General features: G+C 47.6%; 1 protein-coding gene across 1 annotated transcript; it reads left to right on the top strand.

Annotated features, from left to right (window-relative positions):
* Positions 1–249: 249 nt before the first annotated feature.
* On the top strand, positions 250–6495 carry allc (allantoicase). The gene is made up of 11 exons (XM_070849001.1): positions 250–397; positions 982–1032; positions 1165–1252; positions 2223–2342; positions 2855–2934; positions 3193–3325; positions 3633–3788; positions 4493–4566; positions 4770–4878; positions 4958–5076; positions 6248–6495. The coding sequence occupies exons 1-11, from the start codon at positions 311–313 to the stop codon at positions 6416–6418; spliced, it is 1188 nt and encodes a 395-aa protein (XP_070705102.1). The 5' UTR covers positions 250–310; the 3' UTR covers positions 6419–6495.
* Positions 6496–19803: the final 13308 nt, after the last annotated feature.

The following is a 19803-nucleotide window of genomic DNA, read 5'->3' as shown; positions in this document are numbered from 1 at the left end:
TACCCTCAAATTAAGTGCACTAAAGGTGCACTTAAAGCATATCTTGATTGTTTCATTTCAAATCCATTGTGGTGGTGTACAGAGCCGAAATGCTGACAATTGTGTCACTGTCCAAATATTTATGGGCCTCACTGTGTATCAGCATGAGGTCAGTCACCCTTCACTCTGTCTGAATAAACAGCCTGCTGAGCAGCCGCTGAACTTTGTCCTGCAGGACAGAAGCTGATTGGTTCTTTGGGCATCAGCAGGGCGAGTAGCAGCTTCACTTGTTCTGGTCGCATTTTAGAGGAAACGTCAGTAAAAACTCAACATGGCTGAGAGGAGAACAGTGAAAGCAGCAGAGGAGCCGGACTTCCTGCAGCTTAATGATCTGGCCTGTGAGGCGGTCGGTGGGAGGGTGAGTCAAATATATTCATGAACTCAACACATGCTTGGGACCTGAACACATTTATCCAGATGTGTGCACATGCAGTAAGTGTAAGAAACATACAAACATACTGACATTGAAGAGCTCAGATCATCTTCTACCGTTAATCTGAGATGGTGAGCGTTAATAAGACAACAGAAGTTTCTCTACTGGCAGCTTTCTGGGATCACAGTGTGTCAGTGCCACTGCTAAAGTCATTCTGTGATGGAAGAAGTATTCAGATCGTGTCACAGTCAGCTCAGAGCTTCAGGCTGCAGCGGCAGGAACGTTACACAAGGCCGGTCATTTGTTCATGAACATCCTCGGCATCATAGCTGCTGTGAAATTACATTTACTGTCAACCGAATGCTGCTTACCATTGCATTAGCTTTTAGCTAGCATAATGTTAACTTTCTGGCTAACTGGAGAACTTAAGGGATCTATGAGCTGAGGTCACATCTATGATCCATCCTATTTCCTGGAGTAATGAACGTTTCCATTGCATAAGAACCTGTTGGTATGGTGATGATCGATCCAGGTATTAGTCAGGTATTAGTGTGCTCTTCTTCTTTCAGGTTATCTTTGCTACAGACGAGTGGTTCGCTCCTGCTGCCAACCTGCTGAAGGTAAAGCTCTGATTAGTCCAAGGAGGAAATAATAGTGCATTTGTTGGGGACTATTTTCAGCAGTGGATGCATTCACCCCATGTGGTGGTGTGGCAGCATCACCAGAGTAAATGTGGTTGTATGTTTGTACAGAGAGAGCTGCCACAGTTCGTCACTTCTGCCTTCACTGAGTTTGGAAAGTGGATGGACGGATGGGAGACGAGGAGGAAGAGAGCACCTGGTTAGTGTTAGTGTCAGATAGTTCTTCCTCTTCTTCTCTGTTTTCTGGGATTGGACAGCAGCCATCATCCACCATGCTGCATCACAACCATCTTCTGTAACCAGTTACTGTGTCCTCCTCATCAGGACAAAGTCTGATGAGGTCTCACTGATGGTTCTGTTCAGTCGCGCTCAAACTACACGAGTTTAAGGACTATTTTTCCCTGATTCAGCCCTCCTGACGATTGGAGGAGAAACCTGGTTTGATACCTTGTTCGGTGTCGATGTTGACTGTCGATGTTCTCCACTGTGACTCGTTCAGCTTTCTGCTTGTCTTTAGTTTTTCCTTTAGTTAGCAGGTTGTCTGCTGTGGTTCACCATAATCTTAATCATGTCCCGTAGTGTGTGATGAGCCGCCATAGTTATAGTTAAAAGTCAGGGTGCATGAGGAGAGAGGACTTCCTGTGATTTCTCCTCAGAACAACCACAGTGTACTTCAGCCTCACGTCCCGCCGTCTGCAAAAGTGGCAAAAACACTCGTTTGCTTCCCCAAGTCTAATATGGGGGAGCTGTGTGCTGTTATTTTTCAGTCTTATGGTTTTTGCATGTTTTGAGATTAGAGAGAAGAGCGTCAGTCTCCTTTTGTGCGTCGAAGCCCAAATTCAAATTCTTTAAAACTCCTGTAGTTTGAGCTCGACACTGATCCCTTTTTCCTCGTCTCACTTACAATCGCTTCTCCTTGTTTCTGGTGACTCTTTCTCTCGTTGACTGTTGGTGATCGACTGACATATATGCAATAGATCTGGTATTGATTTGGATTCCACTTCTCAAATACTGGAAACATGAATGTAAATTCCTCAGTTTAAGGTTCATTAAAAGGCTCAGGCTCTTCCATCATAAAGAAGACAAAGAAAAACACCAAAGCATTCACTGTTTTTACCACCTTAGATTCATGAACACGTATTAAACTGGTTCCTCTGAACTCTCTGAAGGTCACGACTGGTGCATCATCCAGCTGGGCGTCCCAGGGCTGATCTACGGCCTCGACGTCGATACGTCCTTCTTCACTGGGAACCACTCGCCATACGTCTCCGTCCAGGCCGGCTGTCTGGGTACAAACCGCTCAAGCATCAGACCCAAGTCCGCGTTTACTCACAGAAATGTAGACAAGACAACTGTAAAAACATTAATCCAACACTCGGTGGCCACTTTATTAGGTACACCTGAACCATCTAATCCAGTCCAACACAACAGCTCTGCCAGGAAGTCGCCCGTTATGATGCCTGTGATGATCAGTTAGTTACTGGACTGCTTCACATTCAGAGGGGTTCCTAATATTTGGACCCCCTCATTTAAGTAAAGACAGACGCATCAGAAACATCTCCTTCCTGCTGAATCGTTGGGTCTCTCATCACACTTGTTCTAAATTGGCTCAATCTAAATAGAGATTGATTGACTGATTGATTGATCTAGTAGAACCCCAGCTCTGACCACCACCTCAGTAAGAAACTGAGAACTGAATTTACAAATGTCCTCCTACTTAGTAGCAGTAGATGTTACGGCATTGTACAGGTGTACCTAATAAAGTGGATGCTGAAGATGCTCTGCTTCTAACTTTCACCAGACGAACCCCCCACCTTCACCCTGGAAGGAGACAGAACCGGCATGGCCGCCTCCGACAGTCAGCTGGCTGCTGTCGCCACGGTAACGCTGACATTTGTGCGATCGGCAGGGCACTGCTGACAGCCAGCCACATTGCCATGGTAACATTCAGTGGAGTTTGTCACCACGGTAACACTGGCAGCCCTCTGGTCAACGACATAGTGCCACCGGTCACCGTGGTAACATGGCAATGAGACAGTCTCCACGGCAGCGCCGGTCAATCACACACAGTGATGTTTGATGAATGTGATTGACAGCTGACGTGTGGTTTGATTGACAGCTGACATGTTTGATTGACAGCTGGGCTCAGAGGCGTGGCCTGAGCTGGTGTGTGTGTCGCAGTTGAAGCCCGGATACTCAGACTGCTGCCACAACTACTGCAAGGTCGACTTCAACCACAGAGTCACACACCTGCGCCTCAACATGTACCCAGGTACACACACACACACACACACACACACACACAGACACACACACACACACACACACACACAGACACACACACACACACACACACACACACACACACACACACACAGACACACAGACACACACACACACACACACACACACACACACACACACACACACACACACACACACACAGACACACACACACACACACACACACACACAGACACACTCACACACACACATACACACACACACACACACACACACTCACACTCACACACACACACTGTCAGGTGTGTCATTGTCCAGTGTGTGTGTGTCACCAGACGGAGGGATCGCCAGGCTGCGGGTGTACGGCGTCGGGCAGAGAGACTGGTCGTCCGCCCCCCCCCACCAGGACGTTGACCTGGCGGCTCTGACCAATGGGGGCGTCTGCCTGGGCTACAGTGACGCCCACTTTGGGCATCCGCGCAACATGATTGGTTTGTACCTTTTCATGTTTGCTGTTGCTGGAAGTTAACATGTTGGTGTCTGATATGAAGTCACCGTTCTTCCTCCCTCCCTGCATGAGACACCGGAGGACGATGTGGTGAGAAGAGCGAGAAAGTCTCAAAACCAAACCAAAGTTAATGGTGACATTTTTATCCAGATCCATCATCTTTTCCTAAAGATGGTGTCAAAACTGAACCACACTGCCCCGGTTTATCTTTGCTGCCGTGGCAACTAGGGTACGACAAAGAGGGGTGAAGCCCCTTTTCCCCTGTTGGACATAATGAGACGTTACTTCATTAAAATCTGTACGAATGTCAACTGAAAGACAAAAGCGACGTCTGGGTGTGTCGACTGTCTGGTGATGGATCATCAGCAGGTCGTTAGCACGGGGACGAGGCAGAGTTAGCTCGCTAGCTAGCAGGAGACCAGAGGATGAAGCTCACTGACTTTAAAATCATCTTTAACCTGATGAACATCATGTGTGAGATTCAGGGAACCATTCAAACAGAGCTAAACTTTATTTGTTTCTCGCTGTTGACGACTGATTTTTTCTGTGGCGGTCCACAGGAAGGGGCGGGACTTCACCTTTCTTTACCAGTATTTGGCGACCTGAGAATGAGAACTGTTTGGAGTGAACCGTCGACACTGCTGTTGTGAATTGGCGCTATATAAATACAGTCTGCTGCGTTCACAGGTCTCGGCCGAGCGGCCAACATGGCCGACGGATGGGAGACGGCCCGCAGACTGGACCGACCCAAACACCTGAAGGTGTGAACACACACACACACACACACACACACACACACACACACATTGTCGTCTGTCCTGAAAAAGGACTTCTGTCCTCCCTCTCCAAACACATCCTTCTGTCCCACTTTGTGAAACAACACTTTCCTAAACGTCCTCTTTTTAAAGTCTGCGTCATCATCAGTAACAGTGTGTTCAGCGTCTCCCTGCTGCCTGTCTTGCAGGCGGACCACCAGGGGATCCTTCAGGTCCCCGGCTGGGAGTGGGCGGTGTTTCGTCTCGGCCGTCCCGGAGCGATCAGCGGCATCGAGGTCGACACAAACCACTTCAGAGGTCGACGGGCTCCTGGTCTCCTCACTCTCTCAGGTAAACCGACTGTTCATTGACCAGCGCGTCTCCGTCTGCGTTCCAGGTAACTTCCCGGACTCCTGCAGCATCCAGGCCTGCTCGCTCACCTCGGAGGAGGAAGCTCGGTGCAGTGGGACCGGGTGGAATTCTGGGAAATGGCAGGTCCTTCTTCCCCCTCAAAAGGTGTGTGTTTATTTACCTGAGGAGTCATTTTCTTTCCCTCCCACCTGAGAACTCTCTCAGTCCTGCTGGTCCTCATTTTCTACATGAGTCGCTCTTTAAATGTGTTTCTAAATATAATAATGTAGTAACGTGGTGTGTGTGTGTGTGTGTGTGTGTGTGTGTGTGTGTGTGTGTGTGTCTGTGTGTGTGTGTCTGTGTGTGTGTGTGTGTGTGTGTCTGTGTGTGTCTCTGTGTGTGTGTGTGTGTGTGTGTGTGTGTGTGTGTGTCTGTGTGTGTGTGTGTGTGTGTCTGTGTGTGTGTGTGTGTGTGTGTGTGTGTGTGTGTGTGTGTGTGTGTCTGTGTGTGTCTCTGTGTGTGTGTGTGTGTGTCTGTGTGTGTCTCTGTGTGTGTGTGTGTGTGTGTGTCTGTGTGTGTGTGTGTGTGTGTGTGTCTGTGTGTGTCTCTGTGTGTGTGTGTGTGTGTGTGTGTCTGTGTGTGTGTGTGTGTGTGTGTGTGTGTGTGTGTGTGTGTGTGTGTGTGTGTGTGTCTGTGTGTGTGTGTGTGTGTGTGTGTCTGTGTGTGTCTCTGTGTGTGTGTCTCTGTGTGTGTCTCTGTGTGTGTGTGTGTCTGTGTGTGTGTGTGTGTGTCTGTGTGTGTGTGTGTGTGTGTGTGTGTGTGTGTCTGTGTGTGTCTCTGTGTGTGTGTGTGTGTGTGTCTGTGTGTGTCTCTGTGTGTGTGTGTGTGTGTGTGTGTGTGTTACTGTGTGTGTCTCTGTGTGTGTGTGTGTGTGTGTGTGTGTGTGTGTGTCTGTGTGTGTGTGTGTGTGTCTGTGTGTGTGTCTGTGTGTGTGTGTGTGTGTGTGTGTGTGTGTGTGTGTGTGTGTGTGTCTGTGTGTGTCTCTGTGTGTGTGTGTGTGTGTGTGTCTGTGTGTGTGTGTGTGTGTGTGTGTGTGTGTCTGTGTGTGTCTCTGTGTGTGTGTGTGTGTGTGTGTCTCTGTGTGTGTGTGTGTGTGTGTGTGTGTGTGTGTCTCTGTGTGTGTGTGTGTGTGTGTGTCTGTGTGTGTGTGTGTGTGTGTGTGTGTGTCTCTGTGTGTGTGTATGTGTGTGTGTGTGTGTGTGTGTGTGTGTGTGTGTGTGTGTGTGTGTGTCTCTGTGTGTGTGTGTGTGTGTGTGTGTGTGTGTGTGTGCTGCAGCTCCGTCCTCACCACCTCCATGTCTACAATGAGGCCCAGCTGACTCTGCGTCGTCCCGTCAGCCACGTTCGTCTCATCATCCGCCCGGACGGAGGAGTGAGTCGGCTCCGCCTGTGGGGTCGACCCGCTGCAGCTCCGGCCAATCAGCAGAGACCGGCGCCCAAACTGTGACCCTCCGTCGGCGAAGGTCAAACGTTGAAGTTTAATGATGTTTCAAAGGTGTGTGTTGGAATAAAACAGGAAGTAACAGTGTGACGCTGCCTCTTTAACGACCAACCAGCTAAATCTGAGCAGAAGATCAGCAGGAGAAAGAAACTCTCCTGGTGGGACATGAAGCCTCCTGGAGGACGGAGGAAAACAGGACTGCAGCAGGAAAACCATCATGTTCACGTCATTCATGTCAATTATTTTACCAATTCATCGTTTAGAAAACGTCCAAAATGAGTCCAAGTTGAGTCCAAAGCCAGTGACTGAGACTGAAAACAGAAGGTCAGGAGAGAGGAGAGGGTCAGAATGGAGGTTTGCCTTCAGACTTACATGATCGATCAGTAGAATATTGTCCAATCGACCTTTAGTCGGTAGCTTTTGTCCAAAGCAGCCGTTCAGACCAGCGCTGAGATAACAGCAGAGCTCTGTGGACAGGATTCCTGTGGGATCATCTTTTTCCTGTCACAGACTTCTGTAGGACACAGCTTGTTATTTCTGATGTTACTTCCTGATTTGGTCATTTTGTCATTAAAGTACCAAAAGTATCTGAAGTAGTTCTTCATCAGTGATGATGATGAAGTCATTTAAAGCAGCTGCTCTGCATGGACAGTACTTTTAGTTACTTCTGTACTTTTACTGCTTTTTCCACATGTGAATGAAACCCCCGTCATTTACCCACAACCCCCCTTTGTTTGGATTGAAGCTGATCAGCTGGACACCCTGAAAGAAGGAGCTTCTTCTTCTTCTGCTTCAGTCATGATATTGACCTGCTGCTCATTGATTCCTCCAGGCTCCTCCTCTTCCTCACCACTCAAGGTCAATTTCAATCAACCCCCTCCCCCTCGCCCCCCCCCCCCCCCCCAATGAAGAACTGATTTAACCTCGTCCTCATTGATGTGCCATCACGCTGCAGAATCCTGCGGAAGCGGTGGCACCCAGGTTCACCAGGTGAACCGGCGAGGAAATAACCAGGAGAGAGAAAACACACCTGAGCTTCAGCAACACCACGACAGCCTCAAGGGAGCATGTCCTGTGTCAGGGTACGACCAGCCTGGGTGGGGGCGTCCATCTTTAATAACAGTTTTTAATATCATGGTCATTGTCAGTGTCACGTTGCATTGTGGGTAATGTAGGCGCCGGGTGCTGACACCAAGAAGGGATGTGTGGGATAAAAAAAAAAAAAAAGAGATCTGCAGTGATGCAGATCCTTTTCTTTGTTAAACTGTCCTCCATCCTCCATCCTCCATCCTTTATCCTCCATCCTCCATCCTTTATCCTCCATCCTCCATCCTTTATCCTTTATCCTCCATCCTCCATCCTTTATCCTCCATCCTCCATCCTCTATCCTCCATCCTTTATCCTCTATCCTCCATCCTTTATCCTCCATCCTCCATCTTCACCCTCTTTTGGGTTAAACACTGACTCATATTTTCAAGCACACTGACCTCAGCAGCTGATGATGGACTGACATTAATAAAGAAGAAGCACAGAGAGGAACTGAAAGCTTCTTCTAATGAATCATATCCATCATGTCCCACCACCACCACCTTACCACTGCTCCACCTGCTGATGGCTGCTGTTTCTCCTGGTTGTTCTTCTTGTGGGTTAGTTTAGTGTAGAGTGAGTGTGTGTGTGTGTGTGTGTGTGTGAGTGTGTGTGTGTGTGTGTGTGAGTGTGTGAGTGTGTGTGTGTGAGTGTGTGTGTGTGTGTGTGTGTGTGTGTGTGTGTGTGTGTGTGTGAGTGTGTGTCTGAGTGTGTGTGTGTGTGAGTGTGTGTGTGTGTGTGTGTGAGTGTGTGTGTGTGTGTGTGTGTGTGTGTGAGTGTGTGTGCGTGTGTGTGTGTGTGTGTGTGTGTGTGTGTGTGTGTGTGTGTGTGGTTATGAGGACATGATTCCTGTTCAGACATGGTTTTAAGGTGAGAATCAGGTGAGGGTGAAGGAGGCGTCCTCACAGTGTGTGTTACTGAACAGCAGGGGGCAGCAGACACCCAGTCTGACAGGAAGTCCACGTACTGGACTAATGGTGGGGGGGGTGATAGCACAGAAGAGAAGAGCACAGAAATGAAAAGATAACCTTGAAAACCTTTTAGCTACTCTGCATTCGTCTCTATGAAGCGACGACCAAGGTTACCTGGTTTAGGTTAACTTAACTCAGGTTACCTCAGGGTGACTCCCAGAGGATACACCTTTCACCTCATATAGCCTGGTGCTGTATCAAAGACAGACGGCTGCAACATCACATGACTTCTCAGCCAGTTTTCTTCTAGCAATTAGCAGTTAGCACTGAGCTAACTGTTCAGTGGCGCCTCATCAGCCTGCCTGCGTCCTGCATACGACGGATTTGTACCAAAATGTTTTAGTTCATTAGCTGACAAAATAAACGGTTTGTAATAAATTAGGGGGGTTTAATTGACTTCCTGCATAATTGAAGGGTTAAACCCCCCCCCCCTTAACAGGATGCAGGGTTGATCATATGATGCAGCACCAATAACACTAGCTATAAAACACCGCGGCCGCCATCTGACTGAGTTCGGTCTGTATGTTTGAGAGGTTTACGATGACCCCGATGACATTCCCATCAGCCTCAGCTGGTCTCTGTGTTTCCTGCTCATTAGCAAACATTAGCATGCTAACAGCCTTCGATAATCTGGTGGTCAGGTGACTGTTTTACCTGCTGAGCTGCAGCTAGCGTCAGCAGGGTCGACCACCATCTGTGTGCCGAGGACTTTGACTCTGAGCGTGACAATGGCCTCATGAAGACCAGCAGACTCTCCCTGAGTGTCGCTCGGAGTCCCGGGGGGGGCGGGCGTCCCCCGGCGGGGCCCCGTGGAGATTATTGCTCTGTCTAATGGGTTCAGGTTATTACTTTGCCTGACGGGCAAACAGCAGCAGCACCTTGCATGCTTATTTCCCCCGAGACTCCTGAATCACATTTCCAACGACCCTCGCTGGAGAAATGCGGTAAACCCGTGTCGGCGTGGATCCCCTGAGAGCGTGGATCCCCTGAGATCCCCCTGAGAGCGAGCGACGGCCTCATCAGCATAACACTGAGGTTTAACCCCCCCTTCCTCATGGGATCAGGACCAGTGTTGGTCAAGTTACTTGGAAATAGTAATAAGTTACTGATTACTTCTCCAAGAAAGTAATCCAGTTACTTTACTGATTACTTACTTTTAAAAGTAATTAGGTACTTTAATTACTTTACTTAGTTACTTTTCAAAAACATGACGCACAACCTGAATACACTATAAAACAAAAGACCTTTCAGCCTAATTCTATTCTTTCTGCATATTCTGTTATAGAAAACTGAATCAAATGAAACTGTCTTTTTCAGTTTCAGTCTTTTAACTTTATGCACATTGCATCACTAAGTCCTGTCGCTCTCAAGTCTATTTTCACCTGTTTAGCAGGAGAGGGGCCCTCCAAGTTTCTCCCGGTGGAACTGGATGTGGTAGCCTCAGCGGGCATGTCGGTGGGGGGAACTGGGGGTTTGACATTCCCGTGCCGGCTAGCTAGGTGCTTGGTTAAATTTGAGGTGGAATTTTTTGATGTGGATAAAAGTTTTCTTCCCACGCACAGTGAACAGCGGACGCTAATATTTTTGTCACCTTTTACCGAGTCAAACTCAAAGTAATGCCGGTACTTCCAACCATTAAACGCTGTATGTTCCTCCATGTTGTCTCTTGTTCTTCACTTCACCTGTCTGTTGTTTACCACTGACGTCGCGCCGCTAATACTAAAAATCACGATTTAGTAGCGCAGCCTGAAAGTAACAGTAATCTAATTACTGTTTTTGCAATTGTAATCCCTTACTTTACTTGTTACTTGAAAAAAGTAATTAGATTACAGTAACGCGTTACTTCTAACGCGTTACTGCCCATCAGTGATCAGGACAGACAGGAGCTCGGTACTGTTACAGACCACCTCTATCCTTACTGTCGATACAGTCGCCGGCGTCGGGCCGGTCGAGGCTTCACTGTCTCGTCCAATCGCGTCTGAACGCCGACGCGACACACAGAACATGAGAGCCGCCATGTTTATATTCAAACGTCCGGTACGAAGTCTCATTTACCCCGTCCTGCTTTTTAAAGATCATCTTTAAGACCAAGGAGAAAAGAACGAAGCTGCTCAGAGAAACAGACGACTGAGACACAAAATATGAAAAAACAATCTCCATATTTGCTGCTTCTGCTCCAGCTGGAGGAACCGGAGCGTCTGCACAGTGGAGCTCCTCAGACTGGACGCTGCTGGAGGGCCGGGGGGAGACGTGTTGAGGCAACAATCAGACAAGTCAGGGATCAGTTATTGTAGTCGGGCTGTGCAGGTTATTTAGTGAACCTGTGAGCAAAGATGAATGATAACTATCATTATTGCTGCTATTAAACTGAAAATTACACCGAAGAATCCAGAACAGACAAATCGTCCCTCAGAAAATAATAAATCCAAAATCATTTCAATGACGTAGTGAATACAATATAATCAATAATAAAAGCTAGCTGGCTCTTATCAAGCCAATATAAAACAAATATAAAACAGTCGTTTGCTGACAAACACTGATCCTAAAAGCTGAAACCTTGTTTCTTCAGGTCTCTCTCACTTCCAGATGGTTGTTATGGAGGACGAACTGCAGGCCGTGAGCAGGTGAGCAGTCTGTGCTCCTTATCATCATCATCATCATCATCATTATTATCACCAGCAAACCATCAAAGAAAACACACGACGAATAAAATCCTTCCTTTGTGTGAATTCTTTATTGTTTCTGTAACCTGCAGTCGTTACTCACTCTGTCGGTCCTGAGGTTCATCTGGACGAGTCTGCAGACGCTGGGCCAGAAACAACGAGACCAACGAGGTACTAAACTAGTACTAAGACAGCACCTGGTACTAAACTAGTACTAAGACAGCACCTGGTACTAAACTAGTACTAAGACAGCACCTGGTACTAAACTAGTACTAAGACAGCACCTGGTACTAAACTAGTACTAAGACAGCACCTGGTGGAAAACCAGAAAGACCAAGTCGAGTCGAGTATGTACTAGTGGAAAAGCACCATTAGTGTGTGAGTATGTGTGTGTGTGTTAGTGTGTGAGTGTGTGTGTGTGTGTGTGTGTGAATCCATGCCACCCACACAGAAGCTGTCAGTCAACTTGCTTTTATTTTGAAATCCTCCAGACAGACAAACTAATCTGCTGTCAGGTTTCCTCCTGCTCTCCAACTCCTCCGACTCCGCCGGTGGCCTTGACCCTCCACACACACACACACTCACACACACACACACACACACACACACACACACACACACACACACACTCACACACACACACACACACACACACACACACACTCACACACACACACACACACACACACACACACACACACACACCTTTCACCCAGCCATAATTGACCTTTAACCCCACACCAGTGAGAACCAAACAGTATAAACAAACTGAAATGTGATCTGTGATCAGCAGTGGATTTCTGAAAAGATGAAGGTGTAGAGGGAGCTGCTGCCTCCTGGCTCATGATTAAAGGGTCACTCCCCTGTTCTCCCCCATGATCCTCTGTGTCCACATCCTGGTGTGTGAGTGACTGGTAGGTAGTAAAAGTGTTGGAACTGGTCCAGTAGATCACCTCAGCCAGCAGCCACCAAACGGGCTGCAATGGCTGCAACGTGATCCTTTGGGACAACTGCACCTGATCACAGTAGGTCCACTAAAAGAGCTTGTTTGATCCACTGACAGGCTCAGAGTGTTATTCTAAGTGTGTGACAGCATCATGGAAAGGATCCCTACAGAGAGAGACCTGGAAGATCCTTTTGGTTTAACCACAAACAGCACACACACCAGACTACATTCACTAAAACAGGGTTTTTTATATAGTAGAACATGTGAGCTGCTGCTCTGCTGCTGTGACTTTGGTGTGTTAACACATTAGTTAGAATCCAAACTAGTGTGATAAAACACCAAAGTCACACAGTAGCACAGACACACTGACTGAAGCAGGCAGCAGTAGAGCAGCAGCTCCTGTGTTCTCTGAGCTAAAATCACTGTTTTTGTCACTGGAGTCTGGTGGCTTTTGAACTAAGTGATAGGAAGGCCCAAAACCATGTGCACCTACTCGTCACTTTGAACCCCAACAAATACGGCGGCTCTCTTTTAGCACTGAAGATTTAACTGAGGAACAACAGAATAATATCAGAGGATGCAGGCAGGTAAAAGCTAGCTGGCTCTTATCAAGCCAGCTAGCCACCCACCTGGACTCACCTGGTCTTTGTTCCCTCGAAGGTCAGACGTGCTGCAGTCGGAGAACGGAGGAAATTCACAGACGACGAGAAACGAACGCAAAGTGATTTGAGTTTTTGTTTTTAGAGTTTGAGTTTAGTTTTTGTTGGAAGTTTGTATTGAGCTTTTATTTTGGTTTTTGTTTTTTTGAGTTTTTATTTTTGTTTTATTGACACACACACACAAACACACACCTTTATGGCGTACCTCAGGGTGCCCGAGCCGGGGTTTGATCCCACGTCTCCACGGTGCCGGGCGGCGTCCGTCTCCACTGGACCGTCTTCAGTACTGAGGATGACACTGATGAAGAGCACCAAAGAAGCTCAGACTGAAGGTCCTGAATCATGGAGTCCCTTTGTCCTGAAGATCTGTGCGTGGACCAACTGTGACCTCCTCTGAGCTCCTCAGGATCCTCAGGAACGACGAGTTTTTATTTTGGTTTTATTGATCAACATGTTCTCTGTCTCTCTTTAGTCTCCTCTGATGAACAACATGTCTGAAGTCTTTTCTCACTCATTCTGCTTCAGTGACTTCTGGAACCTTTTAGCTGAGGTTGGACACATTTTAGGGACATGAAGAAGAAGAAGGTCCTCCAAGAGACGACGTCACCAGAAGAAGAAACAGCAGCGAGGACGCAGACGCAGCGTTCAGTCCCTCAGTTTATCTTCTGGTCGATGGACGCTGTAAAAAACATGTTAGTATTTTTTGTGAACACACGTCGTCCTCCTCAGGTGAGCTGTGATCAGCGATGAGGTCCTCGCTGTCATCGTCGAAGTCTCACCTCAGGCGCTTTTCATTTCCCGCCACTCCATCACATCACAGCTGTGCTTCCTCCAGCGGACAGCAGCCGCTCTGTTGGCTCTGAAATAGAATAAAGTTGTTCATAATTCATGCGGCGGCCTGGAGGAGCTCATTAGAGGCTCCTCCTCGCCTCGCTTTGATGTGACGGAGACGCTGAGCTCAGCTTTCAGCAGCGAGCCGTCAGTGTGTGGAGTGTTTCTCCATCCCAGATGAACCTCTGGTCGTCTTGGTGTTAAAAACCCTCTGACGTCTGGCCCGGTGCCCCCCCATTAGAGAATAATACTGATGTGCTGCTGGAATATACCAGACAGTCTGCAGGGGGACTTTTATTTTGAAAACTGAGTGGATTCTCTTTGCTGATTGTCTGTCTGACTTCCTGCCGCCGAGACGCTTCTGGTGGGATTTCACCTTAATTATTGTGTGACGTAGAAAAATAATGAATAGCAAAGTTTTTTATTGTTATTCTGTATTTTTCTACATTTTGGACCTGTTTTTATTTCCACTCTTAGTTCCCGTGGCTCTTGTATTTGTGTGTCCTCCGTACCCGTCAGGTGATCCAGGCTCAGGTGTCAGGGAGCGTTAGCCACGTGGAAACGGCTGACAGCAGAGGCGCTGACGAGTCGCTCAGGGGAAACGCGAAGGTCTGGCAGTGACGAGGAAACATCAAACGACGACCTGCCGCTGAACTTCTGTGAACCCCGGCGCCTCGGCGGGGGGCCGGGCCTGGCTAATTAAAGAAGCTGTGGCGCCCCGTGGCTACGGAGCGTTTGAAGTGCTGCCGCGAGTTTCCGGGCGACCGTGGAGACGGCGAGGAGGCTGCTAACGAGACGCGAGGAACACTGTCAGGCCGAGAAGCTCCACGAGTCTCGGCCATCAAAGGAAAGCTGAGTGGGACGAATCAGAAGCAGGAAACATGAAACCTGCTCGCTGCCACTTTGGAAACACGACATCACATCTGGGCTGTTTTCTCTGAGTGTGAAGCTTCTGTTGACGGACTTGCTTGTGTTTTGTTGTGGTGCAGCACACTGAGCCCTCAGGGCCACCGTACAGGTCTGAGCACAGGTCCATGACCAATCTACCGGCAGAGAGTCTCATTGGACGGTGAAGAAGCCAAAAAGTCTCAGACTGTTCGTGTGTCTGCGACATCAGGCTCCTGGCTCCTGATTGGTCGGTATCAGTCTGTGTAAAGAAGCGTCCTCTGATTGGTCGGTATCAGTCTGTGTAAAGAAGCGTCCTCTGATTGGTCGGTATCAGTCTGTAAAGAAGCGTCCTCTGATTGGTCGGTATCAGTCTGTGTAAAGAAGCGTCCTCTGATTGGTCGGTATCAGTCTATAAAGAAGCGTCCTCTGATTGGTCGGTATAAGTCTATAAAGAAGCGTCCTCTGATTGGTCGGTATCAGTCTGTGTAAAGAAGCGTCCTCTGATTGGTCGGTATCAGTCTGTGTAAAGAAGCGTCCTCTGATTGGTCGGTATCAGTCTATAAAGAAGCGTCCTCTGATTGGTCGGTATCAGTCTGTGTAAAGAAGCGTCCTCTGATTGGTCGGTATCAGTCTGTAAAGAAGCGTCCTCTGATTGGTCGGTATCAGTCTGTAAAGAAGCGTCCTCTGATTGGTCGGTATCAGTCTGTAAAGAAGCGTCCTCTGATTGGTCGGTATCAGTCTGTGTAAAGAAGCGTCCTCTGATTGGTCGGTATCAGTCTGTAAAGAAGCGTCCTCTGATTGGTCGGTATCAGTCTATAAAGAAGCGTCCTCTGATTGGTCGGTATCAGTCTGTAAAGAAGCGTCCTCTGATTGGTCGGTATCAGTCTGTATGAAGAAGCGTCCTCTGATTGGTCGGTATCAGTCTGTGTAAAGAAGCGTCCTCTGATTGGTCGGTATCAGTCTATAAAGAAGCGTCCTCTGATTGGTCGGTATCAGTCTGTATAAAGAAGCGTCCTCTGATTGGTCGGTATCAGTCTGTGTAAAGAAGCGTCCTCTGATTGGTCGGTATCAGTCTATAAAGAAGCGTCCTCTGATTGGTCGGTATCAGTCTATAAAGAAGCGTCCTCTGATTGGTCGGTATCAGTCTGTAAAGAAGCGTCCTCTGATTGGTCGGTATCAGTCTATAAAGAAGCGTCCTCTGATTGGTCGGTATCAGTCTGTGTAAAGAAGCGTCCTCTGATTGGTCGGTATCAGTCTATAAAGAAGCGTCCTCTGATTGGTCGGTATCAGTCTGTGTAAAGAAGCGTCCTCTGATTGGTCGGTATCAGTCTATAAAGAAGCGTCCTCTGATTGGTCGGTATCAGTCTGTGTAAAGAAGCGTCCTCTGATTGGTCGGTATCAGTCTGTGTAAAGAAGCGTCCTCTGATTGGTCGGTATCAGTCTGTAAAGAAGCGTCCTCTGATTGGTCGGTATCAGTCTGTATAAAGAAGCGTCCTCTGATTGGTCGGTATCAGTCTGTGTAAAGAAGCGTCCTCTGATTGGTCGGTATCAGTCTGTAAAGAAGCGTCCTCTGATTGGTCGGTATCAGTCTGTGTAAAGAAGCGTCCTCTGATTGGTCGGTATCAGTCTGTGTAAAGAAGCGTCCTCTGATTGGTCGGTATCAGTCTGTGTAAAGAAGCGTCCTCTGATTGGTCGGTATCAGTCTGTGTAAAGAAGCGTCCTCTGATTGGTCGGTATCAGTCTATAAAGAAGCGTCCTCTGATTGGTCGGTATCAGTCTATAAAGAAGCGTCCTCTGATTGGTCGGTATCAGTCTGTATAAAGAAGCGTCCTCTGATTGGTCGGTATCAGTCTGTGTAAAGAAGCGTCCTCTGATTGGTCGGTATCAGTCTGTGTAAAGAAGCGTCCTCTGATTGGTCGGTATCAGTCTGTGTAAAGAAGCGTCCTCTGATTGGTCGGTATCAGTCTATAAAGAAGCGTCCTCTGATTGGTCGGTATCAGTCTGTGTAAAGAAGCGTCCTCTGATTGGTCGGTATCAGTCTGTGTAAAGAAGCGTCCTCTGATTGGTCGGTATCAGTCTGTAAAGAAGCGTCCTCTGATTGGTCGGTATCAGTCTGTGTAAAGAAGCGTCCTCTGATTGGTCGGTATCAGTCTGTGTAAAGAAGCGTCCTCTGATTGGTCGGTATCAGTCTGTAAAGAAGCGTCCTCTGATTGGTCGGTATCAGTCTATAAAGAAGCGTCCTCTGATTGGTCGGTATCAGTCTGTGTAAAGAAGCGTCCTCTGATTGGTCGGTATCAGTCTATAAAGAAGCGTCCTCTGATTGGTCGGTATCAGTCTGTATAAAGAAGCGTCCTCTGATTGGTCGGTATCAGTCTGTAAAGAAGCGTCCTCTGATTGGTCGGTATCAGTCTATAAAGAAGCGTCCTCTGATTGGTCGGTATCAGTCTGTAAAGAAGCGTCCTCTGATTGGTCGGTATCAGTCTGTATAAAGAAGCGTCCTCTGATTGGTCGGTATCAGTCTGTATAAAGAAGCGTCCTCTGATTGGTCGGTATCAGTCTATAAAGAAGCGTCCTCTGATTGGTCGGTATCAGTCTATAAAGAAGCGTCCTCTGATTGGTCGGTATCAGTCTATAAAGAAGCGTCCTCTGATTGGTCGGTATCAGTCTGTAAAGAAGCGTCCTCTGATTGGTCGGTATCAGTCTATAAAGAAGCGTCCTCTGATTGGTCGGTATCAGTCTATAAAGAAGCGTCCTCTGATTGGTCGGTATCAGTCTATAAAGAAGCGTCCTCTGATTGGTCGGTATCAGTCTATAAAGACGCGTCCTCTGATTGGTCAGTATCAGTCTATAAAGAAGCGTCCTCTGATTGGTCGGTATCAGTCTATAAAGAAGCGTCCTCTGATTGGTCGGTATCAGTCTGTAAAGAAGCGTCCTCTGATTGGTCGGTATCAGTCTATAAAGAAGCGTCCTCTGATTGGTCAGTATCAGTCTGTGTAAAGAAGCGTCCTCTGATTGGTCGGTATCAGTCTATAAAGAAGCGTCCTCTGATTGGTCGGTATCAGTCTGTAAAGAAGCGTCCTCTGATTGGTCGGTATCAGTCTGTGTAAAGAAGCGTCCTCTGATTGGTCGGTATCAGTCTATAAAGAAGCGTCCTCTGATTGGTCAGTATCAGTCTGTAAAGAAGCGTCCTCTGATTGGTCGGTATCAGTCTGTAAAGAAGCGTCCTCTGATTGGTCGGTATCAGTCTATAAAGAAGCGTCCTCTGATTGGTCGGTATCAGTCTGTATGTTGGAGGTGGTGACAGTTTGTCGGTGTTTGCTGACGGTTGTTACAGTTTCATCCTGAGGGGAACATGATCCCACTTAAACCTTTTCACGTGATTAGATGAACTCGACCTGCCTGATAAACATTTATCACTCAACACTGTTTCATTCAAAAGACTTAGATTTTAGAACAATAAACGGTGAATAATCCTCACGTTTCCTCCAAAGGTTGTGAAGAATCACGAAATCAGTGTTTTATTGTGTCTTTAATTAAAATGTGGTGAAACAGGAGTGACACCTGTGCGGTGTGACATCATCAGTGACTCACAGGTGACATCAGCGATTACTCACACAGGTGTTTAACAGCAGCACGTGGATGAGTTTAAACTGCAGCAGCTTCCAGCCTGCAGGCAGGTGAGTCACATCAGGTGACGCACCTGGAACGCCTCACCTGCTGACGTAAAGACTGTCGTCCTCGACAAGCAGAGACGTGCTCACAGTCTCTGGTACGTGCAGCACAAATATACAAGCCGTCAGTGAAGATACATATTCAGTAAAACTTTAAGTTTAGACCTGGAAGATCCTTTTGGTTTAACCACAAACAGCACACACACCAGACTACATTCACTAAAACAGGGTTTTTATATAGTAGAACATGTGAGCTGCTGCTCTGCTGCTGTGACTTTGGTGTGTTAACACATTAGTTAGAATCCAAACTAGTGTGATAAAATACCAAAGTCACACAGTAGCACAGACACACTGACTGAAGCAGGCAGCAGTAGAGCAGCAGCTCCTGTGTTCTCTGAGCTAAAATCACTGTTTTTGTCACTGGAGTCTGGTGGCTTTTGAACTAAGTGATAGGAAGGCCCAAAACCATGTGCACCTACTCGTCACTTTGAACCCCAACAAATACGGCGGCTCTCTTTTAGCACTGAAGATTTAACTGAGGAACAACAGAATAATATCAGAGGATGCAGGTAGGTAAAAGCTAGCTGGCTCTTATCAAGCCAGCTAGCTCCACCCACCTGGACTCACCTGGTCTTTGTTCCCTCGAAGGTCAGACGTGCTGCAGTCGGAGAACGGAGGAAATTCACAGACGACGAGAAACGAACGCAAAGTGATTTGAGTTTTTGTTTTTAGAGTTTGAGTTTAGTTTTTGTTGGAAGTTTGTATTGAGCTTTTATTTTGGTTTTTGTTTTATTGAGTTTTTATTTTGGTTTTATTGACACACACACACAAACACACACCTTTATGGCGTACCTCAGGGTGCCCGAGCCGGGGTTTGATCCCACGTCTCCACGGCGCCAGGCGGCGTCCGTCTCCACTGGACCGTCTTCAGTACTGAGGATGACGCTGATGAAGAGCACCAAAGAAGCTCAGACTGAAGGTCCTGAATCATGGAGTCCCTTTGTCCTGAAGATCTGTGTGTGGACCAACTCTGAGCTCCTCTGAGCTCCTCAGGATCCTCAGGAACGACAAGACGAGCAGCTCCACGACACCACCAGCACAAAGTCACAGAGTTCCTCCACACACGGTTTCCTCCGTCCTGAAGACGGTCCAGAGGAGACGGACGCTGCCTGCTGAGCAGGAGCTGTGGGCTCCAACCAGGACTGGGACACTTTTAGAAGTGGAGAGCTCAAAGCAGAACTACGGTGTCTTTACACGGGGGCTTGTTTTCACGTCTCATGAGGTTAAAATGGCTCTTTTAGTCACTGCAGGCTCTTTGCTCTGAGCTGTAGCACTCATAGTTGCTCTGGATGTTTAAAGGAGAGAACAGTGTTAAAGAGTTCAAAGCTTCATGTGGTCAAATAAAATCTGATCTACGGTTTCTCGTCTACAACAGGAGAATGAGGGCACTTCCTATTGTGCTGAAAATAAAAGACTAAATCAGCTCTTATCAGGGTTTGTGGTCGACCGAGCAGCAGGACGGCGACTCCTCTTCCTCCTGCAGTTACATAACGAAGATAAACGAGGCGGCGCCGTACGCTTCACACTTCACACAGTAACCAGATTAATTACAGTTAATCATGTTGGCTGCTGATTGGCCTGTCGCTTTGATGCATTACCTCCTCAGAGGAGTCAGA

The sequence above is a fragment of the Pempheris klunzingeri genome, chromosome 18 (assembly GCF_042242105.1).
Source record: "Pempheris klunzingeri isolate RE-2024b chromosome 18, fPemKlu1.hap1, whole genome shotgun sequence".
In the NCBI taxonomy this organism is placed as follows: domain Eukaryota; kingdom Metazoa; phylum Chordata; class Actinopteri; order Acropomatiformes; family Pempheridae; genus Pempheris; species Pempheris klunzingeri.
Note: the sequence above shows the minus strand (reverse complement) of the source record. Positions and strands in the feature narration are given on the sequence as shown.